Here is a 26,472-nt window from a genome sequence, read left to right on the forward strand (position 1 = left end):
TTGTTTTGTGGCCTAGTACATTATTTATCCTGGAGAGTGTTACCTGTGCACTTGAGAAGAACGTGTGTTCTACTTTTGGATGGAATGTTCCCTATATATCTGTTAATGCCATTTGGTGTATTGTGTCCTTTAAAGGTGATGTTTCTTTACTGATTTTCTCTCTGGATGATCTATCCATTGATATAAGTGAAGTGTTAATATTCCCTGTTAATTATTGTATAGCTGGCTGTTTTTCCCTTTAGATTTGTTAACATTTGCTTTATAAATTCAAGTGCTCCTATGTTGGGTGCATAAATATTTACAAATGTTACATTCTCTTGTGAGATTGAGTTGCTTATCATTATGTAATGCCCTTCTTTGTCTCTTATTACAGTCTTTGTTTTAAAGTCTGTTTTGTCAGATCCAAGTATAGTTACCCCAGCTTTCTTTTGGTTTCCGCATTTGCATGGAATGTCTTTTTCCACTCCTTCACTTTCAGTTGATGTTCCTCCTTACATCCAAAGTGAGTCTCTTGTAGGCAGCATATAGATAGATGGGTCTTGTTCTTTATCCATCCAGCCACTGGGTCTTTTGATTGGAAACTTTAGTTCATTTACATTTAAAGTAGTTATTGATAAATATATACTTATTGCCATTTTGTTAATTATTTTATGGATGTTTTGTAGTTCCTCTCTGTTCCTTTCTTCTCTTGCTCTCTTCCTGTGCGTTTGATGACTTTCTTTAGTATGCCTAGATTCCTTTCTCATTGTGTTTTGTGTGTCTACTATAGATTTCTGCCTTGTGGTTACCATGAGACATGTAACAACTTATATATATATATAGCAATCTATTATATGTTGATAACAACTTAAGTTTGAGCACATTCTAAAGCTCTACCTTTTTACTCCCCCATCCGGAGTTTTTTGTTTTTGATGTAACATTTTACGTCTTTTATCTTCTGTGTCCCTTAACTCATTGTTGTAGTTATAGTTATTCTGATCACTTTTGTCTTTCAACCTTCATATTAGCTTTGTAAGTGATTCGTCTGCTTCCTTTACTATGTATTTACCTTTACCAGTGAGATTTATGCTTTCCTATGTTTTCTTGTCACTAATTAGCACCATTTCTCCTCAGTGTAAAGCACTCCCGTAACATTTCTTGTAAGGCTGATGTAGTGGTGATGAACTCCTTTAGTTTTTTACTTGTCTTCAAGACTCTTTATCTGCCCCTCAATCCTGAGTGATAACTTCGCCAGGAAGTCTTTTTTCTTTTAGCTCTTTGAATACATTGTGCCACTCCCTTCTGGCCTGGAAAGGTTCTGCTGAAAATTCTAGTATTATTGAAGGGGGGAGTCTCTTAAATACATTAAGTTGTTTCTCTCTTTTTGCTTTTAAGAGTCACTGACTCCTTGTCTTTAACTTTTGACATTTTAATTGTAATGTACCTTGTTGTGGGCCTCTTTGGGTTTATCTTATTTGGAACTCTCCATGCTTCCTCGACCCGGATGCCTGTTTTCTTCCCTAGGTTAGGAAAGTTTTCAGCCATTCTACCTTCAAGTAACTTTTTTAACCCTTTCTCTCTCGTGCGTGCACTCTCTCGCTCTCTCACTCTTTTCCTTTTGCAACCACTGTAATAAGAATATTAGTATGTTTGATACTGTCTTGTAAGCTCCTTAAGCTATCTTTACTTTTTTTTTTTTCTTTTTGCTGCTATGATTGGGTGAGTTCCACTGCCCTGTTTTCAGGTTCACAGATCCCTTCTGTCTCATCTAGTTTACTGTTGAACTCCTCTAATGTATTTGCCAGTACAGTTACTGTATTCTTTAGCTCCATGACTTCTATTTGGTATTTATCAGGTAAATTACTTATTTCCATTTCATTTAGCTTTTTTTTTTCTTTTGAGGTTTATCTTGTTCTTTCTTTGGAACATATTCCTCTGTTTCCTTACTTTGCTTGACTGTGTGTTGGTTTCTATACATTAGATGAAACAGCCATCTTTCTTAGTCTTGAAGGAGTGGCCTCATGTAGGAAATGAACCTTATCATTCAACCTTGTCCTAGCTCTTGGCTGTCTCTCAAACTTTTGTGATTGTGTAAGCAAGCTTATTTTATTTTTAATAGCTCCCAGGAGTCAAGGATGTGCCAGGGCATGTCCCAGAAGATGTACCAGAGTAAGTGATCTCAGCCAGCACCTAGACTCAGGCTGACTGGAAGCCGGACCCTCAGGAAGCAGCTTTTATGCAATTACAAAGTATCCAATGATGCAGAGTTCTGTAGGACTACAAGTATAAGCCCTATTAGCCACCAGAGTCTGGTAGTCTGGAGGTGTCCCCTGGGTGAAAGTCACAAAAAGTGGGGTTCCAGAAAGTGTAAAGGTCCTTTCTGGGAAATACAGGCAACTTGGAGTGAGGCAGAGGGAGAGCACAAAGATGGGGTCCCCTGCCCTACATTCCCTGAGAGCGTCTCTGTAGGCATCTGGATGTCTGCCAGACTTGAAGGCTGCCCCTCAGGCAGAAGCTCCAGTACAAGCAAACAGGCCTCATTCACAGAGAAACTGGGAATGTGTTTCAGTCTTCTGTGTGCACAGTGCCCTGGTGGTCTGCCAAGAACCATCTCTCTGATTGTTACGGTCCTGTGGGAGCCAAGAACATGGTTCCACCCCCCGCCCCAGGCCACCAGAGCCAGGTGATCAAGGGGCATTCTCTGTGGGAAAACCACAAAATCCACAGCACCAGACACGTGTAAGAGCTCCTCTCTGAGAGATACTGGTACTCGGGTGCAGCAGAGGAAGAGCGCCAAGATAGCACCCACCCTTCGGGGTCTCTGGAGAGGCTTACAGTCAGCTCTTAGATGTATGTTTAATTAGAAGCCTGCCCCTCAGGCTGCAGCTATGATGATAAACTAACAGGCCTCGTTCAGAGAAAGACTGAGCTCCTGGGTCTGTTGCTTCTTGCTGTGCCCTGAAGGTTGTTACTGTTCGAGAACTCTTTCTCCATTTACAGTCCTGTGGGCCCTGGGAGTATAAGCCCCACTGGCCACCAGAGCCAGGCAAGGTAGAGGTGGCCCCTGACCACAGCTGCAAAACCCGGGGCACCAGACAAGAGTACAGGCTCCTTTCTGGGAGATACTGGTGAGCAGAGGGAAAGTGCAAACATTGCATCCCTTGGCCTCTGCTCCTTGATAGCACCTCCGTGTGCCAGACCAGAAGCCTGCCCCTCAGTCCAAAGCTCCTGGACAAGCAAATGGGCCTTTTTCTCAGAAAGATTAGGGGTCTGTTTCAGTCTTCTGGCTGTGTAGTGCCCTAGAGGTGGTAGTCTGCTAAAAGCTGTGTCTTCAGTTGTCACTGTCCCATGGGACCCAGGAACATAAGCCCCACTAGCTTCCAGAGCCAAATGATCAAGGGGTGTGCCCTGGACGGCAGCCACAAAAGCCTGGGCACCTGCCATGGAAAATCTCCCCTCAAGGAGATACTGGTGCTGTGGATCACAGCAGAGGCTGAGTGTGAAGATGGTGCCTGCTGAGGGGGGAAATAAAGATGGTGCCCTTCGCCATTAGCAAGGCAGAGGGAGAGGGTAAAAGTGGCACCCAGCAGTCTCCCGTCCCCGGAGAGTATCCCAGTAGACTTCTACCCTCTGACTGATGCTCTAAGATTAGCAAATGAATCTCATATAAAATCTGAGTGCTTTTCAAGTGGCTGTTTCTGCACAGTGCCCTGGGGCAGGTGAGTTTACATGTGAGCCCTTTAAAGGTCATTTCTCAGTTTGCTCCAGCCATTTGGGTCTTGTGGATGAGCCTCATTGGTTTTCAAAGCCACATGTTTTGGTGGCTTGTCTCTCAGGTACAGGTCTTAAAAGCTGGGATGTCCAATGTAGGTGACGAACCCTTTGCTCCTCAGGGGGAACCTCCAGTTTGTGAGTTCCCTCCCAGTTACAGGTCACCATGCCAGGGGAGGGGTTTATGGCAAGATTGTGTCTCAGCCTTTCCTACCTGCTTCCATGTTTCCTTTTTGTCATTTGCCTGATGTGAAGTGTTGATCAGCTGGTTTTCAGGTCTTTTTCAGAGGAAATATTTCCATACGTAGTTGAAGATTCTGTGTGTCCGTGGGAGGAGGTGAGTTCAGGATCTTCCTGTGTCACGAGTTAATTTTTTTGAGTGTGAATATGCAATTTTCCCCACACCATTTATTGAAGAGACTGTCTTTTCTCCATGGAGTATTCTTGGCTTCCTTGTCAGACATTATTTGACTGTATATGCATGGATTTATTTCTGGAGTCTCAATTCTGTTCCATTGGTCTCTTTCCAATGTGTCTTTTTTTTTTTTTTAATGTCAGTACCATACTATTTTGATTACTATAGCTTTAAAATATAGCTGGAAATCAGGATATGTGATGCCTCCTACTTTATTCTTCTTTCTCAGGATTGCTTTGGCTATTAAGGTCTTTTGTGGTTCCATATAAGTGTTAGGATTTTTTTTTCTACTTTCATTAAAAAAAAAATGCCATTGGAATCTTGATAGAGATTGCCTTGATTCTATACATGGCTTCTGTAGTATGGACATTTTAACAATGTTCTTCCAATCCATGAACATGAGATACTTTTCCATTCATTTGTGTCTTCTTCAGTTTCTTTCATCAGTATCTTATAGTTTCCAGTGATTAGGTCTTTCACCTCCTTGATTAAATGTATTCCTAAGTATTTGTTTTTTATGCTATTGTAAATGAGGTCACTTTATTTCTTTTCCAGATAATTCATTCTTAGTATATAGAAATACTACTGATACGTGTATGATAATTTTGCATCCTCCAGCTTCACTAAATTCAGTTATTAGTTCTAGCAGTTTTTGAGGGGAGTCTTTAGGATTTTCTATGTATAAAATCATGTGATCTGCAAATAGGGACAACTTTTTCTTCCTTTCCAATTCTGATGCCTTCTTTTTCCTTGTCTAATTGCTCTAGCCAGGACTTCAAGTACTCTGTTGAATAGGAGTGGTGACAGTGGGCACCATTGTCTTGTTTCTGATCTTAAAGGAGAGGCTTTCAACTTTTCACCATTGAATATGATGTTAGCTGTGGACTTGCTATATATGACCTTTAATTTTGTTGAAGTACATTTCTTCTATACCTAATTTTTAAGAGTTTTTAAAATCATAAGTTGATGTTGAGCTTTGCCAAATGCTTTTTCTGCATCTATTGAAACAATCGTATGATTTTTTTCATTCATTCTATTAAGAGGATGCATTACAATGATTAATTTGTGTATGTTGAACCATCCTTGCATCCCAGGGATAAAGCCCACTTGATTGTGGTGAATGGCCTTTTTAATGTGCTGCTGAATTCGGTTTGCTAGTATTTTGTTGAGGATTTTTGCTTTGATTATTTGGGGGTCCCTTGAGCGTCCATATGAATTGTAGGATGTGTTTTCTATTTCTGCTGAAAACATTGTTGGGATTTTAGTAGAGATTTTACTAAATCTATACATTGCTTTTGGTAATACAGTTGATCCTTTAACAACATGGAGGTTAAGGGCAGTGACCCCTACATAGTCAGAAATTTGCATATAACTTTACAGTCGGCCCTCTGTAACTGAGACTGCACATTTGCAGTCTCAGCCAACTTCAGATCAGGTAGTACTGTAGCATGTATTTATTGAAGAAAAATCTGCATGTAAGTGGACCCATGCAGTTTAAGCCCATGTTGTTCAAGGGTCAACTAAATTGACATTTTAAAAATCTTAAAATCCACAAACATGGGTTGTGTTTCCGTTTATTTGTCTTTTCTGACTTCTTTCAGCAGCTTTGTAGTTTCCATTGTACAAGTCTTTCACCTTAAGGACATTAATTCCTAATCATGTATTCTTTTTGATGCTATCAAGAATGAAACTGTTTTACTAATTTCCTTTTCTGATTGTTAGTGTAGAAGCACAGATAAGTTTTGAGTGTTAATTTTTTTTGAGTTGTCATTTTGTTGATTGATTGATTGAAGTACAGTCAGTTACAATGTGTCAATTTCTGATGTACAGCACAGTGTCCCAGTCGTGCATATACATACATATATTCATTTTCATATTTTTTCTTGAGTGTTAATTTTATATACTGCTACTTTGTGGAATTGATTTACTAGTTCTAACAGCCTTTTTTTTTTTTTTTTTGCAAAATCAATGGTTTTCTGCAAACAGATCATTCTACTTTTCTTTCCCAATTTGAAAGTATTTTATTTCTTTTTTCTGCCTAACTGCCCTTGCTAGAACTTCTAGTACTATGTTGAATAGAAGTGGTGAAAGCAGACATCCTTGCCTTGTTACTCATCTTAGAGGAAAAGCTTAAAAGTGGACAAAAGATATTTGAACAGGTAATTCACAAATAGATATTAAAAGGTAGCCTATAAACATAATCAAGTTCACTCACAATCAGAGAAATGCAAATGTAGACTACACTGAGATTCCATTTCTCACTGACCAGATTGCAAAGACTCAAGCTTGACAACACCCTTTGTTGGTAGAGTGGTGGGGAAACAAGTGCTTAGGTCTGAACATTTGATCATAAAATGATGTTTTCAGAACGCCAGAGTTAGGACACCGGTCATAGTCTGCAACAGGCTCTAAAAACGCGTTGTCCTGTTCAGCTTTGGTTATATGAGCAGAGATTTTTGAGGTGACTCTTTTAATGGCCACGTGGAGAAGTCATTTTCCTGTTGACTTTTAAAAAAATCCCCTTACACAAGTAAGCCTTTGTTGAATATGCTCACTGTCATATACTGAACGATAAACACTAGTTTCACCTGTGGACCGTTACAAATGAGAACATACTACAAGTCTGGAGTTTTGAGGTGAACCAGCATGGTCTGGGGCTCAGAGGATTGCCCTCTTGACTTCTTCCTGCCATGTGGCTACTTACTCTGTGACACTTGGGTGGGCCTGTACCTGTCAAGCCTTGTTTCCCCTCCACCCCCCATATACTCTTCCAGACACCATCGAACATGTTTCTACCGTGAGATGTCCTCTGATCCTGCATCTTTACAGTACATCCACCTTTGCCAAAACGGGGGCTCATGCTAGAGGCCACCTGGCAATGAAAGGGTGAATAGATTCTAGCTACAAGTCTCTTATCACGTATATGACTTGAGACTATTTTTCCCACTCTGAGATACTTGAGAGTTTGGATTTAACATATGAATTCTGGGGGAACACATTTCAGCCAATAGCAGTATCCTTGTTGAAAGACAGTGGACCCCTAGGTGTATGGTTTTATTTCTGAACTCTCAATTCTATTTCATTGGTCTGTACTTCTGTACATCAGTACTACACCCTCTTTTGGTACTGTGTGGTATTGTGCTTTCTAGTAAGTTTTGAAATTTGGACGTGCACCCTCCTACTTTATGTTTCTTTTTGGAGGCTGTTTTAGCTATTTTGGGTCCCCTGCAATTCCATATACGTTTTATAAGTAGCTTTGCAATTTCTAAAAAAGTCAGCTGGGGATTTGGGTAGGGATTGCATTGACTCTGTAAGTGAATTTGAGGAGTATTTCTATAACAATATTATCTTTGAATCCATAAGTGTGGGTTGTTTCTCCATTTATTTAGATATTTCTTTCTACAATGTTTTATAGTTTCCAGGTTATAAATTTTGCATTTCTTTTGTTAAATTTGTTCCTAATTTCACATACTGTTGTAAGTGGAATTGTTTCATTTCATTTTTGTATCATTCATTGCAAATGTATAGAAATGTAATTGATTTTTATTTATTGATCTTGTTTCCTGAAACTTTGCTGAACCTATTTATTGGTTCTGACAGTTTTATAGTGGATTCCTTAGCATTTTCTACATGCCAGATTGTGTCATCTACAGATCATTTTACTTGTTCCTTACCAACCTGGATGCCTTTGATTTTCTTGCCTAATTTCCCTGGCTAGAACCTCCAGTACTATATTGAATAGAAGTACCAAAAGCAGATATCTGTGCCTTTTTTCTGATCTTAGGGGGAAAACATCCATTATTGTATCATTAAAGTATGATGTTAGCTGTAGGTTTTTGTAGATGGTTTTAATCAGATTGAAGACATTCCCTCTTCCCAGGTTGTTGAGCGTTTTTATCATGAGAGTTGAATTCTGTCAAATGCTTTTTTCCCCTGTGTCTTTGAAGATGATCATGTAGTTTTTGTATTTTGTTCTTTTGTTTTCAGCTGGTAAACAACCATGCATTCCTGGGATAAATCCCAGTTAGCCATGGTGTATAATTCTTTTTATTTGTTACAGGATACATTTCTTATGTTTCATTGAATTTTTATGACCATATGCATAAGATATTGTTATGTAGATATTGTTTCCTGTGATGTCTTTATCTAGATTTGGGATCAAGGAATACTGACCTCACAAAACGAGTAGGGAAGTGATCCCTCCTCTTCAGTTTTTTTGGAGGAGTTTGTGAAAAACTGGAGAACTCAGTTTTGAAACCATTTGGGCTTGGACTTTTCTTTGTGCGTAGTTTTTTAAATCAATAATTCAATCTCTTCACTTGTTATGTAGATGTGCTCAAATTGTCTGGTTCTTTTTTGTTATGGATACAATTAACAAATGACTTTATATTAGTTTCAGGTGTACAACATAATGATTCAGTATTTGTTTTTTGCAAAATGATCACCACAATAAGTCTAGTGAATATCCATCACCACACAGTTACAATTTTTTTTTCTTGTGATGAGAACTTTGAAAGTTGCTGAGAGTAGATCTTAAAATACAATACAATATTACTAACTATAGTCACTATGCCATACATGACATCCTCGTGACTATTTTTATCACTGGAAGTTTGTACCTTGTGGCCCTCTTCAACAATTTGCCTACCCTCCATCCCCTATCTCTGACAATCACCAGTCTGTTCTCTGTAACTATGAGTTTGGTTTGGTTTATTTTTTATAAAATTCCACATATAAGTGAGATCATACAGTATTTGTCTTTGTCTGACTTATTTCATTTAGCATAATGCTTTCAAGTTCCATCCATGTCACAAATGGCAAGATTTCCTTCTTTTTTATGGCTGAATAATAATATCCGTTGTATATATGTGCCACATGTTCTTTATCTAGTCATCCACTGATGGTTGTTGGGTTGCTTCCATGTCTTGGCTATTGTAAATAATGCTACAATGAATAAGAAGGGTGGTATATATATCTTTTCTTCTGAATAAATAACCAGAAGTGGAATTGCTGGATCATATTGTAGTTCGATTTTTAATTTTTTGAGGAAATTTCATCCTGTTTTCCATAGTGGCTGTACCAGTTTACATTCCCACCAACAGTGTACGAGGGTCCCCTTTTCTCCATATTCTTGCCAACCCTTTTCTCTTTTTGGTAATACCCATTCTAACAGGTGATATCTCGTTGTGGTTGTGGTTTGCATTCCCCTGATTAGTGATGTTGAGCACCTTTTCACGTGCTTCTTGCAATTTGTGTGTCTCCTTTGGAAACATGTCTATTCAGGTCCTCTGCTTGCTTTTTAAATTGGGTTGTTTGTTTTTTGCTATTTTGTTATATGAATTCATAATATATTTTGGATATTAACTCTTTATCAGGTATATGAGTTGGAAATATTTTCTTCCATGTAATAAGTTAACCTTTTAATTTTATTGATAGTTTCATTTGCTGTGCAGAAGCTTTTTAGTTTAATGTAGTCCCACTTGTTTATTTTTGCTTTTGTTGCCTAATCTAAAAAATCAGAGTCAAGACTGATATCAACAAGCTTAACACCTATGTTTTCTTCTAGGAGTTTTGAGGTTTCAGGTCTTACATTTAATTCTTTAATCCATTTTGAGTTAATTTTCGTGTATGGGGTAAGATAGAAGTGTAGTTTCATTCTTTTGCTTGTGGCTGTCCAGTTTTTCCAACACCATTTATTGAAGAGACTGTTCTTTCCCCATTCATTATATATTGAGTACTCAGTTGTAAATTAATTGACTGTATAGGTGTGGGTTTATTTCTGGGCTCTGTTCTGTGCCTTTGATCTGTGTGTCTGTTTTTATGCCAATATTATACTGTTTTGATCACTACAGCTTTGTAATATAGTTTGAAATCAGGAAGTGGGATGCTTCTGGCTTTGTTCTCTCTCAAGATCACTTTGGCTATTCAGAGTCTTTGTGGTTCCATACCGATTGTAGTTTTTTCTACTGCTGTGAAAAAAATGCCATTTGAATTCTGATAGGGATTACAGTGAATCTGTAGATTGCTTTGGGTAATATGGACATTTTAACAATATTGCTTCTTCCCGTACATGAGCATGGAATATCTTTCCATTTATTTGTCTTAAATTTCTTTCATCAATATCTTAAAGTTTTCATTGCTTAGGTCTTTCACCTCCCTGATCAAATTTATTCCTAGATATTTTATTCTTTTTGATCCAATTGTAAATGGGATTGCTTTTTAAATTTATTTCTGATAATTTCTTACTAGTATTTAGAAACACCACCAATTTCTGTATATTTATTTTGTATCCTGCAGCTTTACTGAATTTATTAGTTCCAGTTATTTTTTGATGGAATCTTTAATTTTCTCTATATAATGTCATCTGCAAATAGTTTTATTTCATTCTTGCCTAATTGTTCTGGCTGGACTTCCAGTATTACGCTGAATAAAAATGGTTAGAGTAGGCATCCTTACCTCGTTCCTGACGGAGTATGAGGTTAGCTGTGGGCTTGTCATATATGGCCTTTATTATGAGGTTCATTCCCTCTGTACCCACTTTGTTGAGAGTTATCATAAATGTTGAATTTTGTCAAATGCTTTTTCTGCATCTATTGAGATGATCTTATGATATTCTTTATTTTGCTAATGTGATTTATTACATTGATTTGCAGAAGTTGAACCATCCTTGCATCTCTGGAGTAAATCCCACTTAACCATGGATATGATCATTTTAATGTATTGTTGAGTTTGGTTTGCTAGTATTTTGTTGACAATTTTTACATCTATGTTTATCAGGGACATTGGCTTATAACTTTCTTTTCTTGTGGTATCCTTGTCTGGTTTTGGTACCAGGGTAACACTGGCCTTGTAAAATTCAGAAGTGTTCCCTCCTCTTCTAAACTTTAAAAAGGAATGGTATTAATTTGTGTGTATGTGGGAGGGGTAGAAATCACTAGTGAATCTATCTGGCCCTGGACCTTTGTTTGCTGGGATGTTTTTAATTACTGATTCAACCTCCTTACTTGTTATTGGTCTATTCAGATTTTTGTCTTTTTCTTCTTGAGTTACAGTATTTTGTCTTGTTAGAAATTTGTCCATTTCATCTAATTTATTGGTATACAATTATTCACAGTATTCCTTTATAATCCTTTTCATTTCTGTAACAGTGTCCCAACTGAGTATCTTTTACTTCTGATTTTAGTAATTTGAGTCTTCTTTTTTCTTGGTCAAGCTACTGTTTCTATGAACCAAGGGAGTGTGTTTTTTCTTCCGCTCCAGATCAAGTCAGCCATTTTCAGCAGTGAAACTGCCTGTTTCAGAGCTGTCCTGGATTGGTAGACCTACCTAGCTGGTTGAGCTAAGGAAGTAGTGAGAGGTGGGGATGGGGGTAACCTCACGCCAAAATGCCATAGACTCTCACTGTTTTTAATCACTTTTTTTTTTCATTTATATATTTTTATTTGGAAATGTTTCTATCAGTACAGTGAAACTACATTTTAGAAACACTGGATGTCATTAGTTTGTATATCATTAGTTTATTATAAAATAGAGGATGTGGAAATTATTTACATGATGAAAAGATTTCAGAACTTCAGGGCAGCTTCATGTGATGCCATTCCAATAGTGACTTATTTCAGTCTACATATTTTCCAAGAATGTCACCATCTCTAGGTAAGAAATAATCCTTGTCATCTAGAACTACTTTGGTGCCTCCATATTCTAGGAGAACTTTATCTCCAACCTTCACACCTAACTGGTTGAATCTCTTCACCTTTAGAGCCAGATCCAAGAGCTACTATTGTTGCTTGCAGTACTTTCCTTTGAGATTTTTCTGGAAGCATAATGCCTCCTTTGGTTACAATTTCAGCTGCATTTTCAACTAATACTTGGTCAAAGAGAAGAAACTTTCTAAATGCTGCTTAAGTTTATACTTTGTTATGGAGCCACCACCACAAGGAGAAAACCCCAAGATTTTTGAATTAACTCTTCTTGATTTGTTATACACTTTTGGCTAATTTCCAGAACCCTGAAATGGTTGGTTTTGACAATTTTATCCAGTTTTTAAATTACTTTTTGTGGGGCAGATTTGCCAAGCTTCTCATGCTGCCATTCCTAAATTTCTAATTTTAACCAATACGTTAGGACATTGACCACCCCTCTTCATCTTCCCTACTCCATAGACTCTGAATGACTCCTAAAAACAGAGTTTCAAGTTTTAAAGACAAAATCAGTACCATAACCATCTCCCTCCAGATCTGGACTATATTAATGTAACATTAATTTAAATAGTTGCCATCTATTGACCATATGCCACTGGGCTAGCTGCTTTATATATATGTCTGTTCTACAGTCCTCACACTTGTAATGTTATTCCCATTACATATGGGAAAACCGAGGCTCAAGGAACTTTGTCTGATGTCTTAGTAGCAGAGTAAGAATTTAAACCCAGGCCATTCTGACTATGCTGTTATTACCATTATACCTTTTCTCTGTCTGCCAACTTCTCCCCACTTTCCCCAGGAAATGTACTTGGTATCAATTTTGGCTAATCAACACGCATGGAGCACATATTTTGAGTGAGGTTTCTTGAGCACTCAACCTCTTGTTCCTTCTATTCCCCTCCCCCATCCTAGTCTTCCAAAGTAGGTCCTCAGATGGGACTTGAATGGGAAGGTTTTGGGTGAAGAAGTTTTCACTAATAACAACTGAAACCACATTAACTTTTTGAAAGCCATCCAAGAATTCTAAAAGCCAGATTTTTCTGGGCTCTTGGTTTTGGTGAGACACCTACTTCTCACAGTGAGTTAAACAAAACCACCTCGGTGGTTGGTTAATAAAATGTCATTATTTCCTCTTCTTCCAGAACAGTACTTTAGAAGTAAGGGTAAGAAAACCTCAAGTAGCAATTTCTTTACAAATGAGTTAGCATTAAAGTAAAATTAATTGATCTTTTTTCTGCAACACAGCAGAAGCACATTCCTGTGTAAAGGTATTTAATGCTAGAATGCAGTGCTACAATTTGAGTGATCATATTCTTCAAGCTCTTTATCTAAAATGAGTTACCCTTTCAGAAACGAAGAAAATGCATCTCTTCTATAATTCCTATTAAGTCTCCTTTGAATTTACATAGGAAATCTATTTACCCAACCAATTTACTTCTATATGTAATCACATGAATCTGGACCTGCCTTCTAGGAACTCACATTCTAGGAAATAGAACAATATATAAAAGTTGAAAAGCATGAGATTTAATACAGTAACTATCAGACCAATAGATGAGAGGTTTGTGAAATCTACAGCTTATGGCTAGGTCCCGCAATAAAAGGAAGAGGTCTGTACTTACATGTGAAGACCTATGATCAACAGACCAATAAGAAAGTTAAGAGTTAGAGGTGCTAGAGCCCAGGATGAGTAGACCAGTGAAGCTTAAGTAGAATTTTAGTAGTTGTTAAACGACTCAAGATAGATTAATTGTATGAACCAAAAATATCCCCTTGCTAGTGTTACTAGCCTAAAGCTCAAAGGTACAACGGGCAGGATAGAGGTCTTAAGTCCTCCCTTATACCCACAGGGAGAATTTTATGGTCAAGAATGAGTCAAACTGTGTCTAAGGGCATCAGCTAAAAGACTCTCCCAGTCTGTGTATTGTGTGCACATTTCTCAGTTTCCTTCATTCATCCAGTAACATCTGGAGACCCATTTGTGGGCTGGGTATCATGCCAGGCACTAGAGATAAAGTCGAAAAGGATATAAACCCGGTCTTCAAGGAAGGAGCTGAATGTCAGCGGAACACTTCTGAATGACAGGCAGGGCAAGAGGAGCATTCAGAGGGGCACGTGACAGGTTAAGGCAGTCTTCTAGGGCACAGCATGATTGGATCAGGGACATGTAAGTAATGTGGCTGGCTGGAGCTTGGGAAGATGAATACCCAAGATGGAACCCTTCCGGCATTTAAGAGGTAAAGTAAAGAAGAGAGGTATCAAAAGACAGAAAGGTCAGAAATGTTAAAGCACATGTTAGAGAAGCCAAGAGATTAAGGTATAAAGAAGACAGTGGATAGTAGCAAATGCTGCCTAAGTGTCAAGTAATATAAGGATTGTAAAAGGTCTGTCCATTCAATTTGCAGGTAGGATGTGACCTAAACCATGGTGAGAGTATAATTAAGTTAAACAAAAACCCATTTAGCATTATGTTGAAGAAATCACTACGTCCTACAAGTCCATGGAAGAATTTACCTAGGAGAGTGAAAAGGTCAGGGAAAGTCATCTCTCCAACCAGTTTATTTTAAGGAGCAAGACATCCGACTCCAGCAGTTGGAAGAACATTTATCTATCTGAAGACTCTCTACGGTTTTTAAAATTACCATTCTAAATAGCCAAGATGAAGCACTAAGTTCAAAGAAAAATTAATTTAGCATTGATTATCACAACATAGTGATGACTGCCCCATTTCTTCATGTCTCAGTGTTCCACTAAAATGGTACACAATAATCCTTCCCATAAAATGTGTTTATAATCTTCTTGCTCAAAATGGATGTTATAGCAGAAAAAGTTAACATAACCTTGTATCTATAAAGAATCCGACGGTCCTAAATTTTCCCCCAAAGGAATTCTGACAATGCTGTTTAAACAAAGTTATGAATAGAAATATGCTGACAACTTATGGTTATTCATTTGAAGAAACCGTCCAGCTTAAACTTTTTGCTGTTCTAATCTTGCAAGCTTTACAAAGGCCAGCTGCTTAAATTAAGAAAACAGAAGAATGCCCCCTATCCCTTGCCTTCCCTTCATTACCAGATTCACAAAGTTGACTTCCAGAGAAGATGACAAGCAGGATCTGAGTACAGTCAGGCGGGGGAAACCCATCAGGCTTCATTTAAAAAAAAAAAAAAAAAAAAAAGCCAGAGTAGCATTCCTAGACAGGACAGGGGTCATGGTGTGTTCTGTAGTAGTTATAAATCTGTCTTTTTTGGAAATTGTTAGATAATCACACTGGGAAATAAAATTTTTAAGTGTTGTAAAATGAGTAAAAGAACCAATAGGTATCATTAAAATGGAAAATAACTATATCATTTTATTCACATCAGTTATCAAGATAGTATTTATGCCTAAAAGCATAGACTTGAGTCAGATGGAACTGTCAATTCAAGTACTGTGTTTCTAGAAATTTATTGCTGATAGTCTTCCTCCATGAAACATGAAACCTCCATGAAGCGATTTAGACTTCACTTCTCCTAATATAGCAACTTGTGTCAAGTTTCTGCTTCAGTAACCATAATCAGTAGAGAAATGCAACAATCCATCAATGAAAGGGCACCTCTTATTAAACGCCAAGAGTTAACATCTATTTTTTTAAAAAGATACCAGACAATCCATGAAAATAAGGGATGCTTCTTCCCACTACTCGAGAACCCCCAGAATACCAAGACCAGTTAAGTGTTCCACAAATCAATCAGAAAGGTCAGTTTAAGCTGGATGTGTAAGGCACAAACATTTCACATGGGACTTTCTAGATAATAAAAGACATAATATAGTTAAGTTAGATCCTATTAAGTTTTTCTTCTCTTTATTTGCAAGATAAGTTGATTAAAATTATTAATTGCCAGAACTTGTGACTCAGAAGTAGCTCTGTACTATAGTGAAATACATGTAAGTTCTTATAGTTAATAATGCACCCAAAGTTCTGTTAAAAATTATTAGCCAACAATAAAACTCTTTCCATGACTGTAGCAAGTTGTTGCTTTCTGGTTTTCTATTCAACTATTCCATATAACCTTGCTTTTGGTACCACAACTTACTAAGAGCTAAGCAAAAGACGAGCTAAGGTAGAAGCACACAGTGCTTGCTAGATTATCCAGTTTATGAGTTTAAGTATATGATACTTAAAATAGTATCCTTTTCCTGGATATGAATTTTTATTCACATTTGCAAATACATTGTTTTATTAAGTTCTAAAATCTTCACTTTAAAAAAGTAAAGATATGTGGAATGGAGATACTTACTTTCATCTCCTCAAAAGAATTTTAGCACACCTAAAACAATAAAAAGAACCTATTTAAAAATACTGTCTTAGTAAGGTGATATCTGATGGTCCTCTGGCCAGGTATTTATTTAGGAACCACCACTTACAATTCCAACTGGTATTCCAAAGGGAATAGTTAAAGAAAAGAGAAAGAAAATACAACTAATACAGTTTCTCTTACTCTTCACTTTTCTTTTTATTATTCAAAAGTCAAATTGTTATTTTTAAATCATCCATCCTCAATTTTGATTTAATGTACCGTCATTTTCCCAAGAAATGAAATTTCAGAATCTCTTTGGAATACTAATTTCACGTTTCTAGGTTTAACAAAACTGCTGAAATTTTAAATTCCACACTATTTCCCTGAATTCTCAAGACAGTTGATGTAAATTTTAATATAAAATATTTAGTCACAAAATAGTATTGCTTTTTGTATGCACATAGTTGTAAGATTACTTTGTTTTGTCAATAAAAACTATACCATCTTTCATAAAACTCTAAACAAATTAAGAACTGTGATGTAGAACAAAAATTACACATGGTAAAACAGGTACCAGCACAACGTTAGGTTATATTACATCAAAAAAAGTTTTAATGGTCCCAAATATATATACGCAACAACTAAGCATACACTCAGGGGAGAAAAAAATCAAAAACAAAATGAAACAAAAAAATTATGACACAAATGACCACATCTAGAATTCCACTCAATCTTTAATCAAGTAGGAACAATCCCTACTTAAAAAAAAAATCTGCAGTTTGAAGGGCAAAGGGAACAGATAAAAAAGAGGAAATTTATATTCGCCCCTCCCCCATAGAGGTTTTCCAAACCTGTTGTAGCTTGACTAAAATGTTCAGAATGTACGGTTTTAAAGGCAGGTCTCTTTATACAAAGAAACTGCTGGCATTCTTAACTAGTGAAGAATTATGGCAGAAAAGCCTATTCTTCTGAGTCACAAACATGGTCCGAGAAAGCATATTCTGATTGTAGCAACTGACCAGTCAATCCAGAGATCCACTTACAAAAACCCCTGCCCTGTTGGCTTTTTGTTTCCATTTCCTTCCCTGAGAAAAGGGCAATGTGTGGTCCAAGCTGGAGAGCTCAAAGGCTTAAGTCTTTCCCCTAAGTGTGTAATATCCCCTCCTCCTGCTCCATTGAATTGGCACTTGATGAGCAGAGTCAAGTGTGCGAGGCTGATCTGTGTCAGTCATTCACAAGAGACCACTGCTTTGTTGTAGATTTTGTAGGGGGGAGGGGTAGAGAACCAGTTTTCTCAACAGGTACTGATCACAGGCAGTTGCCATTATTATGACTCAAACTTTGCTTTCTTTGATAATGGTAGCGTGTCTTCCTTGTCTTCATCCTCATCATCATCTTCATCATCATCAGGGTAATCTACCAGGCCCACGAGGCCTCCCTGTTCAGAAATAAGGATTATTTAAAAGAAAAGACACCATTACACTTTCAAATGCATGTTTTTCAAGTCTGGGTAAAGGTATATATATATATATATAATTAAAAACTCTCCATGCCAGTATACTAATAGGTTATTTTTGGGTGGTAAGACTGTATGCAGCTGAAATTCATTATATATTTCCTAAATTTTCCATAATAAAATTTTAAGTAGTTCATGATACTAGCAAATCACCTAGGAGCTAAACATATTTAGTGTTTAAGACTTCATGCATTAAAAAATTTTTTAAATTAAAACTACAGAAGATAGAGCATCAGAGGTTAGAAAGGTGATTCTGCCTTGTCCCTTCCCTATTGTTTCATCCAGGCCTCCCTGTAGCTCTGGTACTTCATAAAAAATCACTGTAGCTCACTTTAGTCCTGATTTAGATCTATGAATCCCAAATGCCAGTCTGTTAACTGCTAGTCCAGGGCAACATAAGGCAGCCAAAAGAATTGGTCTTTATTCTGAAATTACGTCCTTCCTACATTTCTGGTGTTAAATTTTTTATCCTTTCTTAAAGGAATTGTTGGCGATAGTAGATGGTTAATTCTTTTTTTTAATAAACCTTGCTTGGCAAAATAAGTCAGGAGTGTCCAGATATTTAGATTATCTTCTCCCCACAAACCTGTTATCTGGATATTAATAGGGAAAGTTGATAAAAGTAATAATTAAACTGTAAAATTTCTGTAAATGTTTGACATATACAAATGTGAAACTACAGCTCTGAAATGCAAAACCAAAATATGAATATATTTAAACTTCCATATTGGTCACAAAAGTTTTCATAAATTTCTCAAACTTAAAGTTCAGCTGTGGTGGGAGAATGATTCTCTAGTTCACAAATATTAAATCAGTTCCAAAAGATAATAACCAAAGGGAGTTCTAGTCACAACAATTATTGCTGAGAAAGCTTAAATTTAGGTAGGCCTGGGAATCATACCTTGGTAGTAATAGCTGCCGTCTGAGATGTGTTTTTAGGGATGGATCCAGGAGAACCTGGAGATCCTGGAGATCCAGGTGATCCTGGAGAACCAGGCAGATTTGCTGCAGGTGACTGGCTGGTGAGGTTAGTTTTTGTTCCACTAGAGAGGGAAAGCTTGAAACTCGGGCTCTGCCGACCAGAAAGATTCGTTTTCAGAAGCACCTCCTTTTCCTCACTTTCTTTTACTAAAAATGAGAATATTGTCAATAGTTGTCACCCATACTCATCTTTTTAAAATACACCCAAGTGAGATGGCACTAAAACACAACTAACTAGCTTACTCCTTTGCTAGGAAGAAACACAAATTTCAGTTTATGAACTATGCTTTGCAAAATACTAAGCACCATGATCCACTGGACTTTACTACTGAGAAGGAAAACCTTCCGTGTTATATTCAGTGTTCCTACCCTTCCTGAAGTATCGCATTCACATCAAATTAAGAAAATTGAATCTATATCTTCACAACAAGCTACTAATTCACACCCTATAAAGCAACAGTCTTAATCTATGTCATGATACAAAGTAGATACTAATCACTTTGTCAAGAAAAAAAGGATAAACCTAAAGTGAGAAAGCCTTCATTTTTCCTTGCCCATCTTTTCAACATACATTTCTTCCTCTCCATGAATTTACTTATTGGATCCATAATGTCATCATCGTTCTTAGTTTTGTCAGATGGAGACACCACAGCTTCTCCATCCTCCATGTCATCTTCATCTGTGTTAAACCACATCTCCTCCTCATCTTCTAGTGTTCTGGCATCTCTTCGATATCTATGATTCCTCAGAATGGAACGCATACTATGAGTAAAGAGGAGAAAGTAAAATAGACTCATAAAAACTTGTCTTCAAATATTGTCCCAAATTATAGTCTTAAATAGATTAATGGGCTAATACAGACTTATACACATAGAGGCTGACAAAACACCAGATTTTACCCAACATATAAAGAAAAAACACTCCACTATATCTAATGTTAACTAGTGGAATCAAACTTCCTGTTATTAAAATTATACTGTTACAGATCAGTTATTAAATGTGTTAACATTAGGAATTAACAAGTCATAATTTACATATTTTAAAATACACAAGTATGAATTATTTGGAAAAATCACACAAGATTCCTTAAAATTCGTTATGTAACCTTAAAGCAAAGCAAATAATTCTGATTTTACTTTGGACACTAAAAGCCTTACTAGCACATCAGTGTTTTACTTTTTTTCTTTTGCATTATCTAGCTTGATACATGCCTGAGGAAAAGTCTAGAGATATACTGATACCCACCCTAACACCATCAGGAAAACATTTACACTGACCGTTAGCAAAAACTACAACTTCTACTATCTGCTTCTTTCCCCCTCCCCTGCCAAGCTAAATAATGCCAAACAAGCAAAAAAGAGCCACCACCATAAAGCTGTCACTGAATGAGCAGGTTTAAATACATGGTAATCTACCTGTCAAGCTTCGGATTATCTTGCCTTTCTCTTTGTTGTTCAAATCTCAGTTTTAATCCTTTAAATGTCTGTACATAATCTACATCTTCCAGTGCTTTCCAGTAATTTTCAATTACATGAGCTGTTAATGATTTTATATCTTCCTGTAAAAAAGAATTATAATAAAAAGTGATAGGAAATGCTATTTTAGCAAGATATGGGGCTTAATTGTAGTTAACTAAAAAACCCATCCAAAATAGTGTAACTTCATAAAATTATTATCCAATCTTAGAGAAAAACAAATAAAAATGGGCTCAACACACACTGGCTACTCTAGTGGTCCCTGATTTTTGGTATACCTCAGAATTATCCATGGGTCTTTCTGAAGCACACGCCCAGGTCCCACCCTAGATGATTCTTATTCAGTAAGTCTTGGGTGGGATCTGGGCACATATATTTTAAAACCACACTGGAGAAGTGCTGGAGATGGACGGTGGTGATGACTGCACAATGATGTGAATGCACTTACCACTGAACTGTACACTTACAAAAATGGCTGAAAGGGCAACTTTTATGTTATGTATATCACAATTTTTTAAAAAGGGGCACCACATACAATTCTGATACACATCAGTGTTTAAGAACTGCTAGCCTACCATATCATTAAAGAATCAAGTTTGCTCTTTGGAGATATATGGGGGAAAGTCAAGAGAAATTCAGAAAACCTGAAAGTTAAAAACAGAACAAACAAAAACGCGTCCAAATACTTATGTCAAATGTAATTTTACTTTCTTAAAATGATCACCATGACAGTGGTAAATCAGTTTTCAAACTATCCTGTAAATGATTTATAGCTGCTGAGAGAAATTATTCTGGTTTTTGTTAGTTTGAACTGAATCTCATAAGCTTTTGGTAACATTGGTTTTCTTTCAGAAATTCTCCCCAAATATTATAGTCTCAAATAAGCCAAAATACCAAAAATGCATATTTGATTTTCATAAACAATTAAAACCAAAATTCTAACTAAGAAGTATAGAACCTACCACTCGAATAAATTCAAACATTTCTATTATGGCAGAGTTCATCAGATTGTAGCGGGATCCATTGTTGAGAAATGCTTTGACTACTGGTTCAAACAAAAAACTTTTCATTATGTAGCGGTTGTAAAACTCATCTTTTAATCCAATAATCTTTCTCTTAAAACGAAGAGCACCTGAAACACAGAGGCATTGTTGTTCAAATTACGTACCATATTTTCATTTTCTAGAATTACAAAAAAATCTGTTTAATAAACATAGTTCTTGCAGGCAATGATGTTATTGCTTCCAGAAATATGAACCTAAAGGTAAGGATTACAAAAGGGTTATCAGAAAAATGTATTCTAAAAGCAGCGTGTGTCATCATAGAACACAAGTCTTCAAGAGCCAGAGGATTTCTAGAAATAAGTTACTAATGACCAAAATGTACTTTACATCTGAAATAAGATAGGGCTAATAAATGAATTAACCTATCATACTAATTAAGATGAGAAAATTCTTAGTGTATCCTTTTGTATATACCTTTAAAACAATAGAAAAAAACAGATTTGGGCAATCCACTGTATAAGTTGATCTTAATTATTTTTGGACACTCTTATTTTTGCATCAGAGTTAATGGGTTTACAATGGTTTGTTTTTGGATGTGTTTGTAGAAATGACATAAACCCACAGAAATCTGCGTGACCCAAAATTTGCCTTCCCGTGGTTTAGGAATCAGTTTAGAGGATGCTTTAAACATGTGGTCCTCTATGTTTACTGCAGCGAGTATGCTTTTTAAATTTTTTCCTAGTTTTCCTTTTTACAATTAATTAGGCTTTAACTTACAGATTAAAAGGTATATTTACATCTTGAGGTATGGGGAGTTGCTTAAGTCACCATTCGTCAAGATCTAAATATACTGAGACAGCTAGACTTCAACAAAGCCCTCTTTACCTATATGGAATTATCAGTAAGTTAATGCCCCAGTTACTGTAAACAGTTCAAAAAAGCATACTCACTTCATGCAGTCACATCGTCTTCGGTTGGCAAGATTAAATATTGTGTTTGTATTTTGGTTTCTTTGGAGATCATGGAAGTGGCTCGTTAAATTGCCAATTTGTTATTAATCAAGTCCTTCATGAGCAGGTAGCCAGGCAACCATGCTGACACGGTTTCTGGGTAGGAAGGCAGAGGAGTAAAGCAGCTCAATTTTTCTTTAGTTGGCAGAAAGAGGTCCACAAGTGAATGCCCAATTAGGTACAGTTGCTTATAAACTGCCGTTAACAATCCAACATTTAACAGTGTCTCTTACTAAAGAGACACTCTGGGCAGGGCGTTTCAAAATAGTTTATAGACTAGTAATTCCATTTTATTTTTTAAACTACTGAATATTTTCAAATACATAAGCATGGAGAAATAAGACATTTTAAACAATAAGCGTCATCTTCTATGTGGTAGTAAGTCAAAGCCTAACAAGGGTTTATTTCCCCAAAACAATGATTTGAGAGCTTGGGTTGGCTGGTTTGTTTTTAACGTTACTTGACAAAGGAACATGGGCAGTTCCATTTATTAGAATATAGATCATTACTTTAGCGCTCATGCTAACAGGCCAAATTTTAAGGTTTTAGTAATTAAGGCAAGTGCTATTATTTTAAAAATTGGTATTCTAACTTTGCAGGCTTTGTGGAGACTTGTGTCCTACCATAACACACACTAGCTGAACCCTGTGCATGCAGTTCCTGGGTTAGTGAAAGAAAACTCCCTTCTTAGAATTAGTACTAAGACCAGAGTATGCAGATGGCGCCACTATCTCCTCAAGGGCAGTTCTGTTCAGAAAACTGCTGAGGTAGACAGAACGTGGTTCTAACAGGCTTTTGTTTTGCTCCTCATTTATTTTTATTAAGAACTGTGTCATTTCCACTCAGCCACCCCCAAAACAAACTTGGATGAAAAATATCCAACCACTATTCTTGCTGTTGGATAAAAACTTACTTTCAAAAATTACCAGTGAGTTCTATGAAGTCAAGTTGCTCAAAGGAGATTAGAGAAAATTGGGATAGGTCAAACTGGCACAACTGTAGGATTTTCCTTGCAGAAGTGCACTCTGCTCCCACTCACATCTCGAACCTTCATTAATATGTCAGGGATCTCTTATGCTTAGTTTCAATCATCTCTAAAACAAATAATTAGTCTTTATCTTACACAACGTAAGATTTTACATAAGTTTAAGACTTTTTGCCTCAGTGTAACTGATAATAGCTGAATAAAAGCATCTACCACAAAAATTTTTTACTTTATTCCTCATATAGATAGATTTCCGTATTTTAAATAAAACAACCAGACAACACAGAAGTATGAGCTAAAAAGCTACAATGTAAAATCCAAGAATCTGGAAAAGGGCAAAAGATTGATAAAACTGGTCTGTGTATATATGTATGCATGTGTGTTTGTGTGTGTGTGTGTGTACACATGTATCTAACCTAAAAAGACTAAATGATTTTGAAAGGATTTCTGTTCTCACCCAGTCTTGATTAGCTGTCTTTAAATACAAGTATAATTATTAAGAACCAGAAGGTATAAAAAATGTAGTTCACAAACTGTTTACATTTAACCACACTATCTTTTGTCCTTACAAGTGGGCATCTAAATTAACTTATAAAACCCTCCCTTAAAAAAAAATACACTTTATTAAAATACTTTATTTCAATGTACTCTTTTCTAGGACTGAAAATATTTTACATTTCCTCAAGTTTGTATTTAGGTCTTTCAGAAATCCTTGATAAAAACTCCTATTGAATACAGCCAGTCCAAAAGAAATCATTCCTAATGACTGGCATCTTTCAGAAGTTACTAATCTCAATCCCAGGAAGAGAGCCGCACTGAGAATCAGCTGAGAAAGACTTAGGTTTAATTAATGATAACCTTAGTTTGGAAAATATTAATAATAAAACACAACTAAGAGTTTTGCTAGCCTTCTTAATTTCCTACAATATTAACTTTCACTAATTTGTAATGATTATCTTCGTAATTCTTATTAACCTATGAGAAATTTTCTTTGCAATACTGTAAGCAAAATAATGAGATGAAGAACTGAAGAAAAGGCCTTTGCCTTTCTGCCACTCTCCCACTAGACTCGTGTGTTCTATCGATACATAACCACTAACACACCACTCTTATTTGTTCATCTTAATTGTGCATTCAACCAAGAGTGTCGCATTCTCCCATGGTCAAGACACAACTTACTTCTTTCTGCAAGATTTTCCTGATCTGCCTCAATCATGTAGAATAAATCATTTCCACTATACTTCCAAACACACCTCAAAATAGTGCTTTTGGTGGTGTTTAGATTTTTACATACTATCTCCCCCTAATGAACCCCGAGCCTCAAGACAGCTGAGTCCAGGTCTTGATCATCTTTTTCCTGGTACCAGGTATGGATCATGCTTTATCAAATCTTAAGATGCCACTGATTGCAAAAAATCTCCTTTTCTACTAACGAAACAAAACAAAAAAGCTACCAATCATAATGACATGCTGTTAATTTTAAGACTCACCTTGATTTGAGAGATGATAAATGCATATCTTAGAGTCAAGATAACATGGTAGTAGGTGTTAAATTTATTGAAATAAATTAATTTACTCAGTTTTCTCATTCTGTCCCATCTACTCAAACTCTTCCCACACTCAAACAGAACCTTTACATTAACATTAAAGAACAATTCATTAACTCCCTCTCAACTTGGTTTTGGGAACTCTCACTTTTTGCTGATAGGTTTATAAGGTAAATGAATTTGTGTTTAAAAGTTCTTCTTTCCCATGTGCTTATAATAAGTTCATGGATATATGTACTAGTAAGATAGAACTGAAATTATTTTTTACTGTCCTTAGCAGTCTAGGTAATGCCACTAATGCTACCTATTGCTTTTGGCTGAAGAAGATCTGACCATGTGTATTCTCAGTTTATACTGCAGTGTGTACACTAGACTGAAAAGCCAATTCAGCTGTAACAACTGTTATCCCAATTAATTAAACTTTCTATTTTGAATACTATTTTAAAGATAAAATGTTGATAGAATAAATGAACTTCAGAAATATCCTTATAAACAATGCTTTTATAATAAGGATATTTTAAAAATCAATTAAGCAAAATATTTAAAGTAAAAAAAGATAACAACAATGGATGTATATGTTCAGGCCTCTAATTAGCGGATGATTACGATATCTTTATAAAAAACCCAAACTTACCTATAAAAACCAAAAGGCAAGAGTTAGTTACCAACAGACATCCCTTACTAAGCCTCTAGGGCACCCTAAAACTGGTGTGCCATCTTACCAAAGGCTGACTGCCTCCTGATCAAGAATATTCTTGATTAACCTATTTCCAATTCAAAAACATGTTTTACTTCAAAAAACTAGGGTCTTAAAAGAATACAGTGAAAGTCAGTTTTAAGAACAGCCTTGTTAAAAGACTGTCTGTTGCTCTGAGTTCACAAACCTTTCCCACAAAGGTCCACACAATCCATATTCTAAGCTTCGTGAGCCACATATGATCTCTGTAGTTTTTTTTTTTTAAACAACCCTTTAAAAACATAAAAACTTTTTCAGCTTGTAGACTGTAAAAACAGACCATGAGCTGGATTTGGCCACAGCTGTGGTTTGTCATCCCTGCTCTAAAATATGTGAAGTAACATAATGTCAAATATATCTCAGTAAAGCTGGCAAAAAAATATTTGTGGAATCAATGAATGGACCATCTGTAGGTATTTGTGCCAGGCACTCTGTAACTTAGAACATGTTTTGGGAACCAAGTGCTATTGGCTATACATTTTCCAAATTACAAAAGCGTCCTTCATGATTTAGTGTGAGACTCTAGTCTCACAGGAATGCCTAATTTGCGACTGTCATGTTATATATGCCAAGTCAAAAATAATTAACTGAGGTAAAATGATTTAAGGTGTTATTTTAATAATATAATACTTTAATATATTTTGCAGATACATTCTCACCCCTTTACTGTATATTGAGAATCAGGAAAATCAACTGCTCAAAATGTATATTATCAGTGTAGTTTACTATTAGAACCTAGGTCTCCTGAAATCAGTCATCTTTTCTTCTCAGACAGTAAGACCTAAAGATAACAATGACATGATGATACACAGACAATAAATAATTCTACCAGAAGCAACACTTACATAATGCCAAGAAAGCATGCTTTGAGGCCATGAGAACTAACACTCTCCGGAGGATGTCCTTATTAATAATGTAGTTCTTTATGTGGTAGGTATGGTGTTCCACACAAAATGTTAACAATTCCAGTACAAGTGCCAACAGCTGGGCAGTCTGAAAATCATCTAAACAAAACAAAACAAGACACAATTATACTTAATGGCTCCTATTATTTTCCTCCCCAAATATAA

At 36.3% G+C, this 26,472-nt stretch overlaps 1 protein-coding gene and 1 pseudogene across 1 annotated transcript in view; both read right to left on the reverse strand.

Annotated features, from left to right (window-relative positions):
* Positions 1–11,560: 11,560 nt before the first annotated feature.
* On the reverse strand, positions 11,561–16,433 carry LOC102520608 (annotated as a pseudogene).
* The window catches only part of PPP4R3A (protein phosphatase 4 regulatory subunit 3A), a 35,298-nt gene continuing 25,174 nt past the window's right edge, over positions 16,349–26,472 (reverse strand). The window contains 6 exon segments of the mRNA XM_032482526.1: positions 16,349–17,586; positions 18,566–18,792; positions 19,217–19,407; positions 20,061–20,203; positions 21,083–21,252; positions 26,248–26,406. Coding sequence (XP_032338417.1) covers positions 17,476–17,586; positions 18,566–18,792; positions 19,217–19,407; positions 20,061–20,203; positions 21,083–21,252; positions 26,248–26,406 — 1,001 coding nt within the window. The 3' untranslated portion in view covers positions 16,349–17,475.

The sequence above is a fragment of the Camelus ferus genome, chromosome 6 (assembly GCF_009834535.1).
Source record: "Camelus ferus isolate YT-003-E chromosome 6, BCGSAC_Cfer_1.0, whole genome shotgun sequence".
Classification (NCBI taxonomy): domain Eukaryota; kingdom Metazoa; phylum Chordata; class Mammalia; order Artiodactyla; family Camelidae; genus Camelus; species Camelus ferus.